The 16,624-nt window shown below is 39.3% G+C and overlaps 1 protein-coding gene across 1 annotated transcript; it reads left to right on the forward strand.

Annotated features, from left to right (window-relative positions):
• Positions 1–79: 79 nt before the first annotated feature.
• Positions 80–10,898, forward strand: CHCHD4 (coiled-coil-helix-coiled-coil-helix domain containing 4). The gene is made up of 3 exons (XM_005229994.4): positions 80–251; positions 2,302–2,400; positions 9,748–10,898. The coding sequence occupies exons 1-3, from the start codon at positions 230–232 to the stop codon at positions 10,041–10,043; spliced, it is 417 nt and encodes a 138-aa protein (XP_005230051.2). The 5' UTR covers positions 80–229; the 3' UTR covers positions 10,044–10,898.
• The last annotated feature ends 5,726 nt before the right edge of the window (positions 10,899–16,624 follow it).

Here is a 16,624-nt window from a genome sequence, read left to right on the forward strand (position 1 = left end):
CGCTGAGGGAGCGGCCTGCTGTCTGCTCCGCGCCGCGGGCGGCAGGAGGTGCGTCAGCGGCGCCGGCGGGCTGGGAAGGTCCTTCCGGAGGCGGGAGGTCATAGCGTGGAGCAGCTCACCGCTGCCCGCTGCTGCGGCTGTGCTCTGCTCTGTTCTGCCGGAGGAGCGGAGGGCGCGGTGGGGCCGGTCTGCGCGCGCGCTGCCGGGGAAGGCACCGGGCGGCTCCGCCATGTCCTACTGCAGGCAAGAAGGTGCGCTCGGGTGTCCTCCCAATGTCACGCCGGCGGGGAAGGCCGGGGGGGCTCGCCCTGAGGCGGCTGGGGGCGAGGCGGGGCGGCTGCCCGCTCCCCTCAGCCCGCGAAGGGGAAGCGCAGCCTGCGAGGAGCGGAGAGGCGAAGGGCGCCCGCGGGCGGTGTGCGGCGGCGTGGGGAGCGCTGCCTCGCCTCCCGCCTCCGACCTTTCTCCTCACGGAAGGCGAGAAGCCGTGGGGCGGGAGAGGGCGCCCAGGGTCCCCGGGGGGGCGGCCTGCGCTGCGGACGCCGCTGCGGGCTGGCGGGGCCCCGCAGGGCTGCGGCGCGCCCCGGGGCGAGGCGGTGTGCGGGACACGCGTCGCGGCGGCAGACAGCGGGGGGCGGGAAGGTGCCGCCCTGCGGCCCGTGGTTTGCGCAACCCCGCGGCATGGCCGGAGCTAAGCGTGTGGGCACCTCGGGGCTCGTGTTTTACCTCAGCGGGTTTTGGTGTGGAGCAGCCGAGGCGTGCCGGCGTGCTGCCTGTCCGGCGTGGAACGGGGCCCTTCTGCAGGGGCTAAATTTCTACCGTCTTAGCTGGTCAGAGGTGGGTCCTTTTTCCCTTTTTAAGGAAAAAACGGTAGAGATATAGGGCGGATAGAGTGCGAGCTTTAAGGTTCCGTATCTGTACGAGGTATTATCTTGTATGGTTTGTACTTAGGAGACTTCACCACTTCGTATCCAGGCGGCTGTATTCCTCCCCCACCCACCCACCCCTTAAGTAATGTAAAATGACTAAATATAAAATTTTATGCCAGAGAAAAGACGTTCTGTAGTTCTGAATGCCATTTGGAAGTTACAGACTTTGACGTACTGATTATAAACTGAGGTAGTCATAGCCTACAGACCTCTTTGCTCTATGTTTTTAATGTTATTTCCTTATTTTAACATTTTGGATCTTTTCAAGATCTGTAAGTTGTCTTATGGCATCCTACAAAATTGCAGTGACAGGGGCTAGAGTTCGTATGTTTTTAATTCCTTTTATATGAGAAATGACTAGACATTCTACATTACAAAGTTTGTCGGAGTACGATGCAGTTGACAGAAAACCGATTCCCTTTTAAAAAGGGTTTACATTTATTTATTTCGCAGACATGTTTAAATGCGGATTGGTTATGGAGCAGAATAAAGGAAGCTACTAAATAATCTGCTGGTTGAGGTCACATCGAGGGCAAAAAGATACTAGTTCCTAATATGCCAAGTCACACTGTAGTGGCTTTTATGAATTAAAGGAAGTTCTTTAGGAACTTACTTTTTTTTTTTTTTCCACCCAATGAATACTCAGTTGTGCGTTCAGAAAAGTTTCAGCTAGCTGTTCTTTTTTGCATGCATCTGCATCAGAGCATCTATTTTTTTTATAGTTCTACAGAGTTGTTAGAGAACTCTGCTCAGGTTTCCAGCTAAGCCTCCCCCCACCCTGCTACAGAACTTTGTTAAATCAAGAGTGGCACAAGAGCAGGAAGTTTTTTCTATCCTTGATAATACTGTAGCACCCCTCAGCATTGTTGGTTCTACATTGTTAAGGTGCTTTTGAGTATAAGTCAGATAATTACTGTAAAATTTTACACTAGTTTTTAATGAAGAGTATTGTATTTAATAAGTATACCGTTGAACGCTTTAATTTACTATAGTTTTTCTTTCACTTTTCCTTTTTTTTTTTTTTTTGCCTAACCCCTTCATCTGGGTTAGCCCTGGTAACAGAGTAGTTTGAGCTTGTTTTGAAACAGCTTTTTAACTTCACAGTTCAATGAACTGTACTGTGATCTGCAGCCATTACAGTATGTTGCTGTGAAAATTAGAACTTCAGGAGACTAGAATTTCAATTTGTATGTGTTCTTCTGAACCAACAACTGTTCTAATTGAAGGTGATTGCTAAGTACAACAGGATTCGTTCAGTATTAATATTAATGCATCATGTTGAATATCCCATTACCTTGTGGTGTTTGGTAGCTTTGTAAATGACTCCTGTCTCAGCTTTCTCTGAACTTTTGCTTGTTCTCCCTTTATATGTTAGGGAAAGACAGAATTATATTTGCAACCAAGGAGGACCATGAGACACCAAGCAGTGCTGAGCTGGTTGCAGATGACCCAGACGACCCTTATGAAGAACAAGGTCAGTAGTAAGCAGAAGAACAGAAGTAATGAGCAATGCATCGATTATATCATATTCTAACAATCTTAAAAAACCAAAACAGAAAACAAATGTTGTATGAAGTGGGAACAAATTATTCATCCATTTTTCAAGATTGAGGGCAGCTAGTTATTTGGTAGATAAACACCCAAACTCTTAGTAGTTTTAGCTTCCAAATTAGGACATACAAAGTTACATGTTTTCCTTACGGTGGTTTTTTTCCTGCACTTTTACTGATCTTTCAAAGTGGCCTGTTCAAATACATCAGTTGATGGCTTATAGTTTTGGTTAGTAGCCAGAGATATGTGGGAAAAAACTTTTCCTTCCTTTCTTCTTTTAACAGTATTAGAGCTTAACCAGTGAAAATCATGATTGTTTTTTTCACTGTTTTAAATGGCAACTTGCAGTTTTCAGAGTAGCTGAAGTGTTACGTATGCCGTCATTGATGTGAGTTGCTCACTGGCCTGTGTGCAGCTGAAACTGTTTAATTTGGTGATCTCTATGTGATTTAATAGAAATTCTATCTGATGAATCCTGTATTATACTAGTAGCAATATAATCAGTAACTAGTAGTAATATCTTTGGCGCATGACAGGAAAGTTCCGATTACTTAATTTTCAACTGTAACTATCTTGTCTTGAAAAGATGTAAGTGAAAGTTTTCAGCGAAGGTTACATTTCTTATGTGAAGTAGACCTAAACTGAAAATGGAGATTTAAGAGAGCAGAATATTTCTGAGGTCGAGACTTGTAATATTGTTTTATTAATAACAATATTAATAATTTATTAATAATAAGATTCTGCTGCACAGAACATGTTTTAGGTTGTTTCTAATGGGTAAATGACATAATCTTCCGATCATGATGATCAAATAAATTTTGCCCTGGGTTAATAAATTTTCTTGAACATCTGTGAATTTGTGTTATTTTTTTAATTGCATTTATGCTTACAGTCTTTTAGCCCCTTCACTTTGTGTGAGGTGATCTCATTGCTTTCAACTACGCTGAGATTGAAGTAAACGCTTCACTCTTTGAAATTTTGTTGAAAGTTAAGCCAGTGGCTCTGTGACCTTTAGAGGGCAGTATTTAAGCACATTTTAGCAGCTGGAGCACACGGGGTTGCTTTGTTAGCTGATACGGTGTGTAGTTTCATTTGAACTGTGTCTTTCTGTGTTATTAAAATAACTTTTTTCATACATAGGGTTGTTGAAATTATTTTGCATTTAGCTGCCTATCCTCGCTTCATTTCACCTATATGTAGTCAGTAGATATATCTAAAGGTTTTGCTTGTCAGCAGTGATGAGTCTGTTCAGTCTTATGATGACCCAAATGCGAATGATGAGAGGATTTCAGTTTCAGAAAGGTGTTTAAAAGGTGCAGTTTAGTATCTGTCAGGAATTCTTCTACCTCATATTTTGCTGGCTAAGACTCAATATCCAAACCTCCTATTTGGTGGAAACAATCTGTGCTTTGGGATTTGTCACCAGCCCCTAAAGATTTCAAACAGAGATGCCTACAGGCAATAAAATCTACTTGGCACTTGTATCTGTGACTGTCTTCACCAGGATGAAAGGTAGAACCTACAAATGATTCATGAAAAGTAGTTCATCCTTAGGTGGAAAACAGTGTCTGAGGAGAGCTCATTTTTAAGAATATTGGCTCCTGTTGATATGCTATGTGGAAGAGAAACAAAATCAACAGTTTTTAACTCCTGTCTGAGGCAAATTCAGAATTCACTATTTGGTCTGTTGAGTGAAAAGTTAACAGCCTCTAATGATCAGAAGGTAGAATTAAGTTCCTCATTCTTTTTCTGTGGGCTATGGTTTTCTGTTTTTTTCTGAAAAACTGGAGACTGCTTGCAAAATAAAGCAAAGGGACTTTTTCCAGATATCATATCTGGAGAACATATAAACCCATGGAGTTTTTATCGTTTGCTGCACCGTTGTCACCTTACATGGTATACAGCTAAACAAAATGATTTGCTGTTTAGCTAAGTTCACGTATGCAATGTGTAGTGATGTTACATGTGGTTGTTTAAAGTTCTTGTATTCCTCCTTACAATCTTTCATGGTCTTTGCTGGTGATTAAATATTCTGCTAGTAAAAGGTGGCTGTCTAGCAACGACATGTGGATGCATATTGCTCCTATAACTAATCATCTGTATTTGATGCCTTTTGAGAGGGAGGGGAGCCTATCTCTGATCTAGCATAAACGATATGACTAGTATCAATGTAGCTATACTAATAAAGCCTTGGAGTGTTAACATGGAAAACAGTTCTCTTGGTACCTCTAAAGAGGGGATTCTCTTCCTTCCATCTCATGCTCCACCCCAAATTTTCTTTTTCTGGTTGTAGGTATACCACAAGTGTATAGTCTTGTGCCTGTATTTGACTAATAAACTAGCCATAATTAAAAGAGCCACTTTCTCCTTGTTTAAATGCCATATTAATTGGTTCTTCTCAGGTGTATTTTGCTGGATATGGAAAGTCCATGGTGAGGAGGAGAGGTGATGCGTTTTTTTTCCTAGCAATTCTGTATTTACAGCATGTTAGACCACTTGCTTCCTGAACTATAAAGCAAGGAAGTAAACAGAGAAAGGCAGAACCTGGTTATGTCAGGGGTGCCTTACAGTGAAAATGTGTGCCAGTGTGATTCAAAATGAGAAGCTCTGTAAACTGTTTAAATACTGTTAATAAGTTTGGGTTGGATTTTTTTTGTGATTTTTTTTTTTTTCTTTAGCATGTGATAAGCTACTACTATGTTTTAAGGTTCTCTGAAAACTCACTTAAGCATTGGGCTACAGTGCATCAGATCAAAACAGAAACAATTGTCATGTCACAGAATGTAGCTGCATCTAATGGGAGTGAAATTTGTGGGCAGGAAAGACATGGGTATATGTTGAAGTGCAGAAGCTCTGGCTCATGTGGTTTTTATTTAAAAGAAAATTAGAAAGGGTTTTACATAAAGTAAGATGCAGGCTTTTCTAATTTAGCTTCTGCTTAGAAGACTTGGTATACAGTGTTCCAACTTCTGTAGCATAATTAAGTGTAATGACTCTTTCCATCTCTTCTGCTGTGCTACACACAGAGCAGTCATATCTGGGAAAGAATAAATTTATTGAATAGAAATGCCGTCATCTGGATTGTTTTCTAATACAGCGGAAACTTTTATTTAAAGTTTTGGGTTTTTGTATGGGCCCTTTTAATATTTAAGATAAACAGTGTAATTCAGTATTTTTGAGTAGTCCTTATTTTGCTTCAGACATTAACAGTTTTTGAGCAGTCTACTTTAGTCAGTAACTCAGGAAAACTTGTGCTCTGATTTCCTTGGGAGAAAATAAAGTTGTATATTCTTCTTCTTTATTTCTATCACTTATGAGATTTAATTATTAATTTATTTTGTTCTATCAGTTGCGAGAGTTTGGTAGGCAAAATGTTAATGGCTCACTTCAAGCCAAAAACAGTGAAAGAAATGAAGCCAAGTGAAATGGGAATGCAGACAAACCAGGGTAGGTTCAAGTTAGCATTTCATATTGCAGTGTATTTCAAGGTTCACTGTATGTGCCTTTTAACAGCTGTGGCTGACAGAAACAAATTAGGAATTCATTTGCAGCATTTAGAAATAGTATACTCACTGTAGAGCTTGTTTCTGCTCTTATGTGGTGCAGATGAAAGAAAGAATGTGAAAGATCTCTCATTTTCCTTGAGATCTTTGCTCCCATCAGAATAGTTTTTTATTTTATTAGGCTTATATGAAGAAGGCACTGGTGAGTTTTATGTACGAAAAGTAATTTTTGAGTTACAGCTGTGATAGTTGGCTGAAAGTGCTTTTATGGAATTGCAGCTCAAACACAGGTTGTTGCTGTCCTCTCCCTTCTCTTTGTCCAGACTTGTTCCTGTCCTCTTATTTTAAACACAGTTTCAAAATGGTTTCCACAGAGGAATGATGAAGCAAACCCCCTAATTCTTTTAAGAAAGAACTTGATGAGTGATCAGATGTACAGTACTCTTTTTCTTTTTTTTTTTTTTTTACTGGTGATACCCCTTCCAGTCCTGTTTCCTATGTGTATGTCATCTTACATTGTGAATCGTTATTGTTATATGTGAAAGTTGCTATTGGAATGTTTGTCATGTAACAGGGAAGAACCTTTTCTCAGAACAACAGTGGGACTTCATTATGGCAAGTACAAAGACAAGTGTTGACATAAATGCAGATGGGCCTGCCTTCATCGACGATATTAACAGATCCCATGAGCTAAGAGATTGTGTCATGCCAGCAGTTAATTGCTAACACAAGCCTTGATCTGCTGTGATGTAAACAGGGTTATTTTTTTCTTCCCCAAGTGCAGGCTGAAGTAGATTATGATTCACTGTATCAGTGAGGTTCAGACTGCATTTGAAGTAAGTTTTAATTTGGTTTTAATCAAAAGTAGTAATCATATCTATTGCAGATTTACAATTTAGGAAGAGTGATGGATGAAATCTGGTTCCACTTTTATTGTGTTCTAAGCTAGCTGATACACTTACTCATTGAAGCATGCTTTCTTTAATTATCAGGAAGTGTTTGCCTTATTTGTGGTTTTGTGGTTTTTTAAAGCATTGTTTCTGTGCATATAACATGTAAAACTGATGCTATTTCATTGATCACATAGGTGCAAATCAATGCTCATGTGATGTACAAGAAAGTACTGTTTATGGGATAACTTACATGGTTAACATTTGCATGCTTACAAGGCAGTTCTGGTTCTAAAAGGAACGCTTTATTTTAAGAGAATTATTTTACAAGTAATATTGCTGTGGTGTCTTCAGGAACATCTCAAAACTCTTCATGTGTTTGGGTTTTTTTAAGTATTAGAAAAAAATGACTGTTTAAAATGACCTATTGATGTTATTGAGGAAGCATATAGGACTTTAAAATCTAGTTTGCAAAGCAAGCTATATTTCTTCTGTATGTTCAACATCTTTCTGCTTTATGTCATCGTTGGCAACAAGGAATCTGGCACCAGCCATCCATCTCCTTGTCTCAGAAGTTCTGCTTTTCTTGTAGGCAGATAGAGATGCTGATGCACTGTGCTAGGTATATCTTCTCAGTACAGTGATTATTACAGATATTTTACAGAACTATCTTGCCAAATAAAACATGATCTATGAAAAAATTACAGTATTACTGTAGTTGACTATATTATGCCAAGGCAGCTGTTGCTTTCTATAATGAAAAGGAGACTGTTCAACACTGAGATTTTACTCTATTTTTCTGCTGAACTGTATTGACTGTTTTAGAGCACATTGTGGATAAATTGCAAATCAGAAAATTTTCCTTTCATTCTTTTTAATATAGCAATAAATATGACTGAGCTGCTTTTGCTGTACCAGTACGTAAGATTCATGGTGTTGTGGCCTAGTGTCTAAGGAGTTGCTTGTGGGAGTGAAACGTACATCTGGAACTTCATGGTCCCACAGGACAAAGATGATAAATACTTACTGAATTATGTGGGAGTATTTTAGGTAACATCAAGTTACATCAACCCCTAAATAGAATTTCATGTTTGGATCAGAATTAATGCAACTGTTTTTTGACAATGGTATTTTCATACCTGCTTCTAAAGGGAAAGTAGTTAAACTTCAGGTTTATGCACATGCTGTTAGCTTCTGTGGAAACTCAACATGGACATGAAGTTAGGGAAGTCAGCTAGGAGACGCAGAGAGCAAACTGTTGAAGTGGAGCAGAAACCAGCTTGAATCACAGTACAGTATTTCTCTTGTTCTTTGCAGCTGAACATAACTACATGTATGTTCATGTAAAACAGAGAAAGGGAATGGAGTTGTATTGCTTGAGAGCAATATATTAGGGATTCTAGAAGCCCACATGACTAAGTCTGTTATATTACATTTTTATAACTGCCTGTTCAAAAGGTTTTCTAAAACTTAGAGATTAATTCTCTAGCTTGCTGCTTAAAATTCATTGTGCGTATCAGTTGATGTCTCAAGGAACATACACCTATTTAAATTTTCACCTTGCTACTCCATCACTGAAGTATTTCTGTGATGACTTTAACTGTTCCAGAGCAGAAGCTTACAGCTATTCCAGTTCAGAGTCTAAAATGAGACCTAACTCTTTCACTTGTGATCCAAAGTGCAGTTTTGTTTCTGAGAACCAGTCAACCTGGCTCTCACTACTCCTTGTGGTCTGTGGTGGCCTGACCTTGGCTGGATGCCAGATGCGCATCGAGCCACTCTATCACTCCCCTCTTCAGCAGAACAAAGGGGGAGAAAATAAGGTGGAAAAAAATCCAGACTTGTGGGTCAAGATAAAGGCAGTTTAATGAAGCAATAGCAAAAGTTGCATGCATGGAAGAGAAGGAAAACAGAAGATGTTATTCTCTACTTCCCATCAGCAGGTGATGTTTGGCCACTTCCCAGGAAGTACACATACACATAGTGCACACACACAGTACACGTAGTGGTTGCTCCAGAAGACAAGCATCATAAATAACAAATGCCCTCCCTTCCTCCTTTCTCTTAGCTTTTATATCTAAGCATATGTCATATGGTCTGGAATATCCCATTGGTCACTTAAGGGTCAGTTGTCCTGGCTGTGTCCTCTCCCAAGGTCTTGCTCACTCCCAGCCAACTGGGCAGGGAGGAGGTTGGAGAGACAGCCTTGATGCTGCGGAGCACTGCTCAGCAGGAGTGAAAACATTGGTGTGTTATCACCACCTTTCTAGCTACCAATATGAGCACAGCACTCTGAGGGCTGCTGTGGGGCTCAGCCAGATCCCGTACAGTGAATTAATCTGTCTTACAAACAAACTGACTTTCATTTTTTGTAATTCTTGTTTCCCAGTTCACATTTTAAGGGGGAAAGCTTTGGGTTAATATTCCAGAGTTCATTTAAAATGAAGAAAAATGCATCCATCCAACTTGATTTAAAAGACTTCCAGTCTTAATACTGGAATTAAATTCTTGTGACTTGTATGACACTATTCTAAGGCTTGCTGGTTCCCCAACAGAATCTGGCAAGTGGATTGACTTGACTTTGCTCTGTTTTGCAGTTTCCTTAGAATATTTGTAGTGGTCTGTAGTTTAGGGAAAACGACTTAATTCAGGCATGGATATAGAACTAATCTCACTTGTGGCCAGTAAAGAATCATACACATCAGAGATGGAAACAGACCGGCCAGGAAGTAAAAGGCATTTTAGTACACTTGAAGCTACAGAACTAATATGGCATTGTTAGTACTTCAGCTTACACCTGCAACCTAGCAGCTTTCACTAAGTAAAATCAGTTTTTGGAAGGAGTGCTTTAACTTTTCTTCTCTCTTGTTTGTTCAGGTTTGATATTGCCCAATGGAGATATCAATTGGAATTGCCCATGTCTGGGTGGAATGGCTAGTGGTCCCTGTGGGGAACAGTTCAAGTCAGCCTTTTCTTGTTTCCACTATAGTACAGAAGAAATAAAGGGATCAGACTGTGTGGACCAATTCCGTGCCATGCAGGAATGCATGCAAAAATATCCAGATCTTTACCCTCAAGAGGATGAAAATGAAGAAGAAGAGAAGTCAAGCAAAGATTTGGAAGCTACTCCTATGGAGGCTTCTGCTGCCAAAGAGGAGAAGGGATCTAGCTAATGAAGATGCAAGGAGGCTGTTGTCTCCATTTCTCATTTTCAGAGACATGGACTTTTGCAGTATGTCTGTCTTCTGAGTTGTCAAGAAATGCTTCACCATTGTTCTATATGCTGTATCATAGTAAATAATCTGTTGCTGAAGGAGAAATCTCAGTGCTAGAGCCTTGCAAATAAATACTGGTAAAAACCAGGAGTTATGTGTGCGTAATGGAGTACTGTGTAACCTGCTATCAGAAAGTTCATACTTTTTAACAGCTATTTTTTACTAAAGTTCTCCTTCAGATTTGACATGAATAATGTCTAAATACATAGCTTGCAACTAAAATTCCACTAGCACACCAGGTCTGCCTTCATTTCATTATGTTCTGATCAGTAGCTGCTCTTTTTTAATGTATTCTGTTCTATTAATAGAAATCGCATTAAATGATTGTTTTACCTTATTTTTTTTTCCAGAGTGATACAGGACACTGAAAATTATGTCTAGAATTTGTAAAATAATTTCAAATGGTTTTATTAGATTATGGTTGCATTTTACTACTGACATCAGGTGAGGACAGGCAGAAAAATGCTGAAATGCGTATCTCCTTTGATTTCATTTATTTATTCTGATGGCTTTTACAGTGTGTTGTGCAACCATTGATAAAGATGAATGGAAAGAATGTTGGTCACTGACTTTATTTTTGCTCTGAAACCACAAGTTTTGGGTTCCTTTAGTTAGTACGTGCTCCTTCGGTGTATAGACAGGCTCTTGTAAAAATACTTTGTGAATACAATGAAAATGTTACCTCGTATAATGATCTCAAAACCGATACTGTGACTTAAGTGCATATTAAAAAGCAAATACTTTTTACCTTCATTGAAAGCTCCTGTGTCTTTGTGGCTTGGTGTGGTTTTTTGTTAACACTGCTTGGATTTGAGAGAACTTTTCTGTGTCATAAGTAGACTTTGAATCAACTTGTGGCTTGTGAAGATCAGTTGCACCAGCTTGCCAGATTTTTATTCTTGTCCAATTGTTTTCTGCCCAGCTCCAGACAGGAAGACATAAAAAAAGTAAAGCATTTTCAGTAGCGATATTAGACTGGATCATGAATTGGCACTACAGAGGATCTGAACAGTCATTAAAATATTTGAAAATTACTTGAGGTTTAATACCTGTGGGTAAGGGAATGCTGCTTGGTTTTCTTCCCTAGCAAAATGTAAGCTGTGAGAACCAAATTGTACCTGTGGCTTCAGTAACTGTTCATTGCAGGGTGAGTTTTGTTGTTGTGGTGGTGGGTTTTTTTTCCCCCTCTCCTTATGTGTGTGTTAACTTAAGCAAAGCATAAGAAGTTGTAGTAGCAGTAATGCAGCCCTGAAGATCTAGTAATATTGAAACATTTGCCGTCTCTTGTGGGCAGCAGTCTTGAGTGCTCAGCAACATTGCTTCCACATAACGTCCTGATATCTTGTTTGCCTAAGTTATTTCAGTGTTACTAGTGATGCTTCCAAATGTTTGAGGGGAATTTTCCTTAAATTTTATGGTGTGTTTGAGCTGTTTATATTTCAGTACAGCTGTTGGATCCTCAAAAAATAGTTGTAACCAATTAAGCAGCTGACAACTACTCAGTTCTGAGGGCATGGGTAGCAGGTACTCTCAGCATCTCTTTGCTTTTAAGAGAAATGGTGTGACAGAGCTTCTCAGTCTGCCTCAGACATAGGAAGACAAATGCCAAGTTAACCTGAGTAAATGGGCACAAAAGCAGCAGTGATAAACCTTGGCACTTAGGCAGTTGGACCGTGAAAATGGAATCTTAGGTAATCAGATAAACAGTGGGCACCAAATAAATAAAAAAAATCGCATGTACCCAAGCTTTTGGTTGTTCAAATGGAAATCTAATGCATTATTTGTGAAGAAGCAAGAGTTGTTTGTGAAGGGGTGCTCTGTTCTAAGGGTGATTTGCCACCTTTTTTTTTTTTTTTTTCTGCTCTGCTTTTCTTTCCCACGTTGCCTCCATGCTCTACAGGTTTTTAACAGTATTTGTACTGTTACAGTATTTATAGTATCTGTGTACAAAATACAAAATGCAAGCATCCTGGTCGTACAGTAACTAGGGACCTGAACTTAATACTGACAAAGGGAACTTGCAGCATTTAACAAATTTGAAGCTGTGTTTAGGATAGAGTTGCTTCTTTCTGACTCTGCAGCGGCCTGATAACGTGTTGTGCTAGATCCAGTAAAAATTCGGAGTATGTATAAGGGCCTTACATCAGGAACTGGGGAAAACATTATGTAATGTGTTTCAGGTGTTTTGAGGAAGGAAGTCATAGCTCTAATTCTAAAGAGGTCTTTGTGGAAGTTATCACTCTTTTCCTCCTATCCTTGTCAAATTAGAAACTAGTGTAACTGTTACAACTTCACTGTATTTGCATTCTGGATAATCCCTTAAATATGGAAGTGATATAACTTGCACTAAAAAAAAAAAATAATCAGGTGTCTTTCCTCCTGCTGTAAGTGCCAGCCTGTTCTATTTTTGACTGATTGCCTCCCCACTGCCAGCTCATCTTTCTTGACCATTATATATCCCTTGAAAGTATCACAGAATTTACATAATTTATTTCCCATCTCTAGTGATAGACTTGTTTTTAACTCTACATGAACAGGGGGAAAAATAAATTGTCTGGAATATCATTTTTTGCTATGTAAACCAATGCAGTTGTCTATAGTGATGGCAAAACGGCACAGAGTAACTGCTCAGAGACCCAATTTTGTCCTTAAGCAGCAAAAGGTATTTATTTCGTGCAATGTTGGGGAGTTAGCCAATTCACACCGGACAAACTAGCCCCAAAGTTTTCAGTGAAAAGTCAGGTATTTTATACAGTTTTTGTGAGAGGTTACACAACATCTTTACATACATACTCATTTGATTTTGACACCTAATCATTCCATTCACAATAGGTGGGGTCTAGGTGGAGTAGACCTTTCAATTTTCTTTGTTCAATGATTTCCTGACTTGATGGTCTCCTTATCTCCTTCAGGTGCCCACCTTATCTTTTCTAATTATTTAGAGTACATTCCTTTTTCAACACAATCAGAGCATCACCCAGAGCATTGTACCAAACTCATCCTGACTAGTCTTTTTATTTTAAGACCTTGTTCTGTTTCAATAGATAATGTAACTCCTTGTTTCTATTATGTTTCCCGGCATTGCTTTGTTTACATGATTTTCCTCTTACAGTTGCATGCACACATTTTAAATCTAAAATAAATCAGTGGTTATTTTAGTATGGAATAAAGATGATAAAATGATCCCTGGCAATGCTTGTGAAATAAGCAGATAGTAAAAGTTGCGTTTTTATTGTCTGGATTACAAAACTTAGAGCTGCATATTGCTGTGTTGTTCAAATGTGTTTCTTACCATCTGCATAAATAATGTCTTGGTTCTCTGGCTGCCATCAGTGAGCTACTGATTCTTGGGGTGAGTAGTAGATTCAAATGTTTTTAAGAAATTGCTTGAGTGGCGTCATTTTGTAGTAATTTTTATGCATGGTGTATCAGGTGCTTTTCTTTAAGTCAAAAGTAGTCATTGGTGAGGAGAAGGAAAGCTTGTAATGAAATTATTGCTCTTGATTTAATTATATGCCTTTTGGTTGATCTCTGTCCTATAAAAACTTGTGTGGAGTGTAATTAAATGTTGATTAGAGTTTAGCAAAAGGAACTGTTAACAAGGCATGAAGCACTTCTAGATGTAGTTTTAATACAAATAGAATATGATTTTAATACAAATTACTTGGCCTGAACAGTTAAGTGCAGGTATAATCCCAGTTGGATTTTATCCATTTAGTTTTTAGAATAAAAAGAGGTAGGTTTTAATTGTATTCATCCTACAGGCTTTTATCACTGCTTCTGAAATACTGCCGTGTACAATCTTATGATGTAATATTTCAGTTTTCCATTTTAATCATTATTATTCAGTTGTTGCACACCCTTGTCATTCTGGAGTTAACACAGCGGTGAAACAGGCTGTAGTTTTGAAGGCTGGGTAGGGCTGTTTACAGCTGGCTGGAACCCTGCACGATGCAGGCCACAAATTCATATACAACTTGTGATAACTTTCTTTTTAGGATGGGGTTGTTCCTGCGGTCAACTTAAATTTGGATCAGTGGAGCATGTGTCACATCTGATGCAGATAGAGATTGTCTGTAAAACTTGTCTCTTATAGGAGATAGTTTTAACTGTATTTTAGAATATATTTTGTTAACTACTGAAAAGTGGTTAAAATTAGATAAAATGGCAGAATGTGTTTAAAAATTACTCATTGACTTTTTCTGCTTTTCTCTGTAGTACAGTCTACCTCCATTTCAAAGACCTAACTTAAACTTTGTTTAGTAAATTTCTTAGAGATATGACCTTGCTTCAAGTGCAAAAACGCCCTTTTCCCCCCTGCTCCCCCCTCTCCTTCCCTGCGACAGGAATGTACTTAGCAGTGTCTAGAGGGAGATGTTTATCTTGCAGTTCATTCTAGGGATCCTTAGATCTGGGGATCTGGCAGGGCTGTGTTGGAAACAAGATCTATATCCTATGCAGTTCTTATTGAGAATGTCCTTGTTAAACCTTACAGCAATGTCTCCTGTTCATCTAAGGCACTTATCTGATCACATGTCAATTAATCTCTTTGAGCAAAGTTGTTACCTAAATAGGTAGAACCTATTTCTTATTCCTAGGGAAGAAAAAAGGATATTATACGCTGCTTAGACTCTTGTTTTACTTCTCATTAAAATTCTAGTGGTGTTAGTGTGGGACAATGTAGAGAAGCTACCAGCAGTTTGTTATTTATTCTTAATCAGCCCTATTCATTGGACATAACTTCATTTCGTTCCACAGCACCAGCCTGACTGCAGTTGTTTCTCAACTGCTTTTAACCCCTGTTTGTATTGTTAGTGATACTGAATACTGGAGAGAAGACCCACCCAGTAGAGGAAGAGTGAAGTGCAGCAGACTTTTAACACCAGTTAAAAGTATGTTATAATTCTTTCCTGCTAATGCAAGATAGTACCTAATATGGTTCATGGATCAGTGTGAAGTTATTTAAAATGTCAAACTAGGTAATTTGGCGGTGAATTCATAACTAGAGCATGAGGTTCTCAGGGCATGAAACAGTAAGATGTTAGGTTTTGGGGTTTTTTTGGGTTTTTTGTTTTTTACAAGGGCCTGAGAATCTGGGCTAGCAAAACTTGTACTGTACGTTGGTCTATGTTACTTGTCATGAAAGCACTACCCCTGACATAAAGCTCCTACCTAGTAGCAATATATAGGTGTCCTGGTTTCAACTGGGATAGAGTTAATTTTCTTCTTAGCTGATGCAATGCTGTGTTTTGGATTTAGTATGAGAATAATGTTGATACCACACGGTTCTTTTCAGTTGTTGTTAAGTAATGTTTATACTAAGTCAGGGACTTTTCAGTTTCTTAGGGCCTGCTAGCGAGAGAGCTGGAGAGGCACAAGCAATTGGGAGGGGACACAGCCAGGACAGCTGACCTGAACTAGCCAAAGGGATATTCCATACCATAGAAAATTATACTGAGTATATCAAGTGGGGGGAACTGGCCGGGCCTGCTGATCCCTGCTCAGGGACTGGCTGGGCATTGTTCAGCAGGTGGTGGGCAATTGTATTGTGCATCACTTGGATGGCTTTGGTTTTTCCCTTCAAACCTTCTTTTATGGACTTTCTCTTTTCTCTCCCCTTTTCATTACAGTTGTGTAGGTGGTAGTGGTGGTGTTGCTGCTATTATTATTCTGTTTCAATTATTAAATCATTCTTATCTCAACCCTCGAGTTTTACCTTTTTCCCAATTCTTTTCCGCATTCTGCTGAGAGGGGTCGGGGGCAGTGAATGAGCTGCTGTGTGGTGCTTAGATGCCAGCTGAAGTTAAACTACAAAAACAGGGACAGCCTCCTGTATCAAAATTCTGTTTTAAGACTCAGACCTGTGCATATGAAAGTGGTATATCACTAAGTGTTTCTCATCACTAAGCCACAAGAAGAAAGAATGATGGCAAAATTTATTGTCATTAATATGTGAAGAATGAGGACTGGGTCTTAGAGGTACAGTTTTCCCAACAGAAGTTTACAGGTAAGGTAAGAAATTGTACAGTACCCTGAAGAGTAAGTGCAACTGTAATGTAGAGTTGCAAGGGTAAGTCTTTGTAACACACTGACTTGATTTTAAATACGGAGCCCGACAAGAGCAGGCTTCTATCTGCCTAAGTTCTGAGCATTTATAAGTAGAGCATCTTCTGCCTACCTGTCATGTGTTTCTATTTTCATGCCTTGCGTCCCACAAATCAACTCTGTGTAAAGGAGCGGGTTTAGAACCTGTGAAGTATTGTGCTTTTTTGGTTTTAGTTTTTTGTTCTTTTAGATCTCAGACCAGTAAAACTTCATGTATGTATGTCTTATGGGAATTAAGCACATGCAAATACCTACATGTAAGATTTTCGAAGGATTGGGTTTTGATCAGTTACTGAATTAACATGCCACTTACATAAATTAACTGTACCTGGTTTGTGTTTTTAACCTGTACAAGTTCTCATACCAAATGTGCT

This window comes from Falco peregrinus, chromosome 5 (assembly GCF_023634155.1).
Source record: "Falco peregrinus isolate bFalPer1 chromosome 5, bFalPer1.pri, whole genome shotgun sequence".
NCBI lineage: Eukaryota > Metazoa > Chordata > Aves > Falconiformes > Falconidae > Falco > Falco peregrinus.

Bases quoted from the DNA above. Each gene is read 5' to 3' on its own strand.
- CHCHD4 (XM_005229994.4), top strand. From the start codon at position 230: ATGTCCTACTGCAGGCAAGAAG. The intron at 252-2,301 runs GTGCGCTCGGGT...TTTATATGTTAG, and splicing joins GTCCTACTGCAGGCAAGAAG to GGAAAGACAGAATTATATTT. The intron at 2,401-9,747 runs GTCAGTAGTAAG...TTGTTTGTTCAG, and splicing joins CGACCCTTATGAAGAACAAG to GTTTGATATTGCCCAATGGA.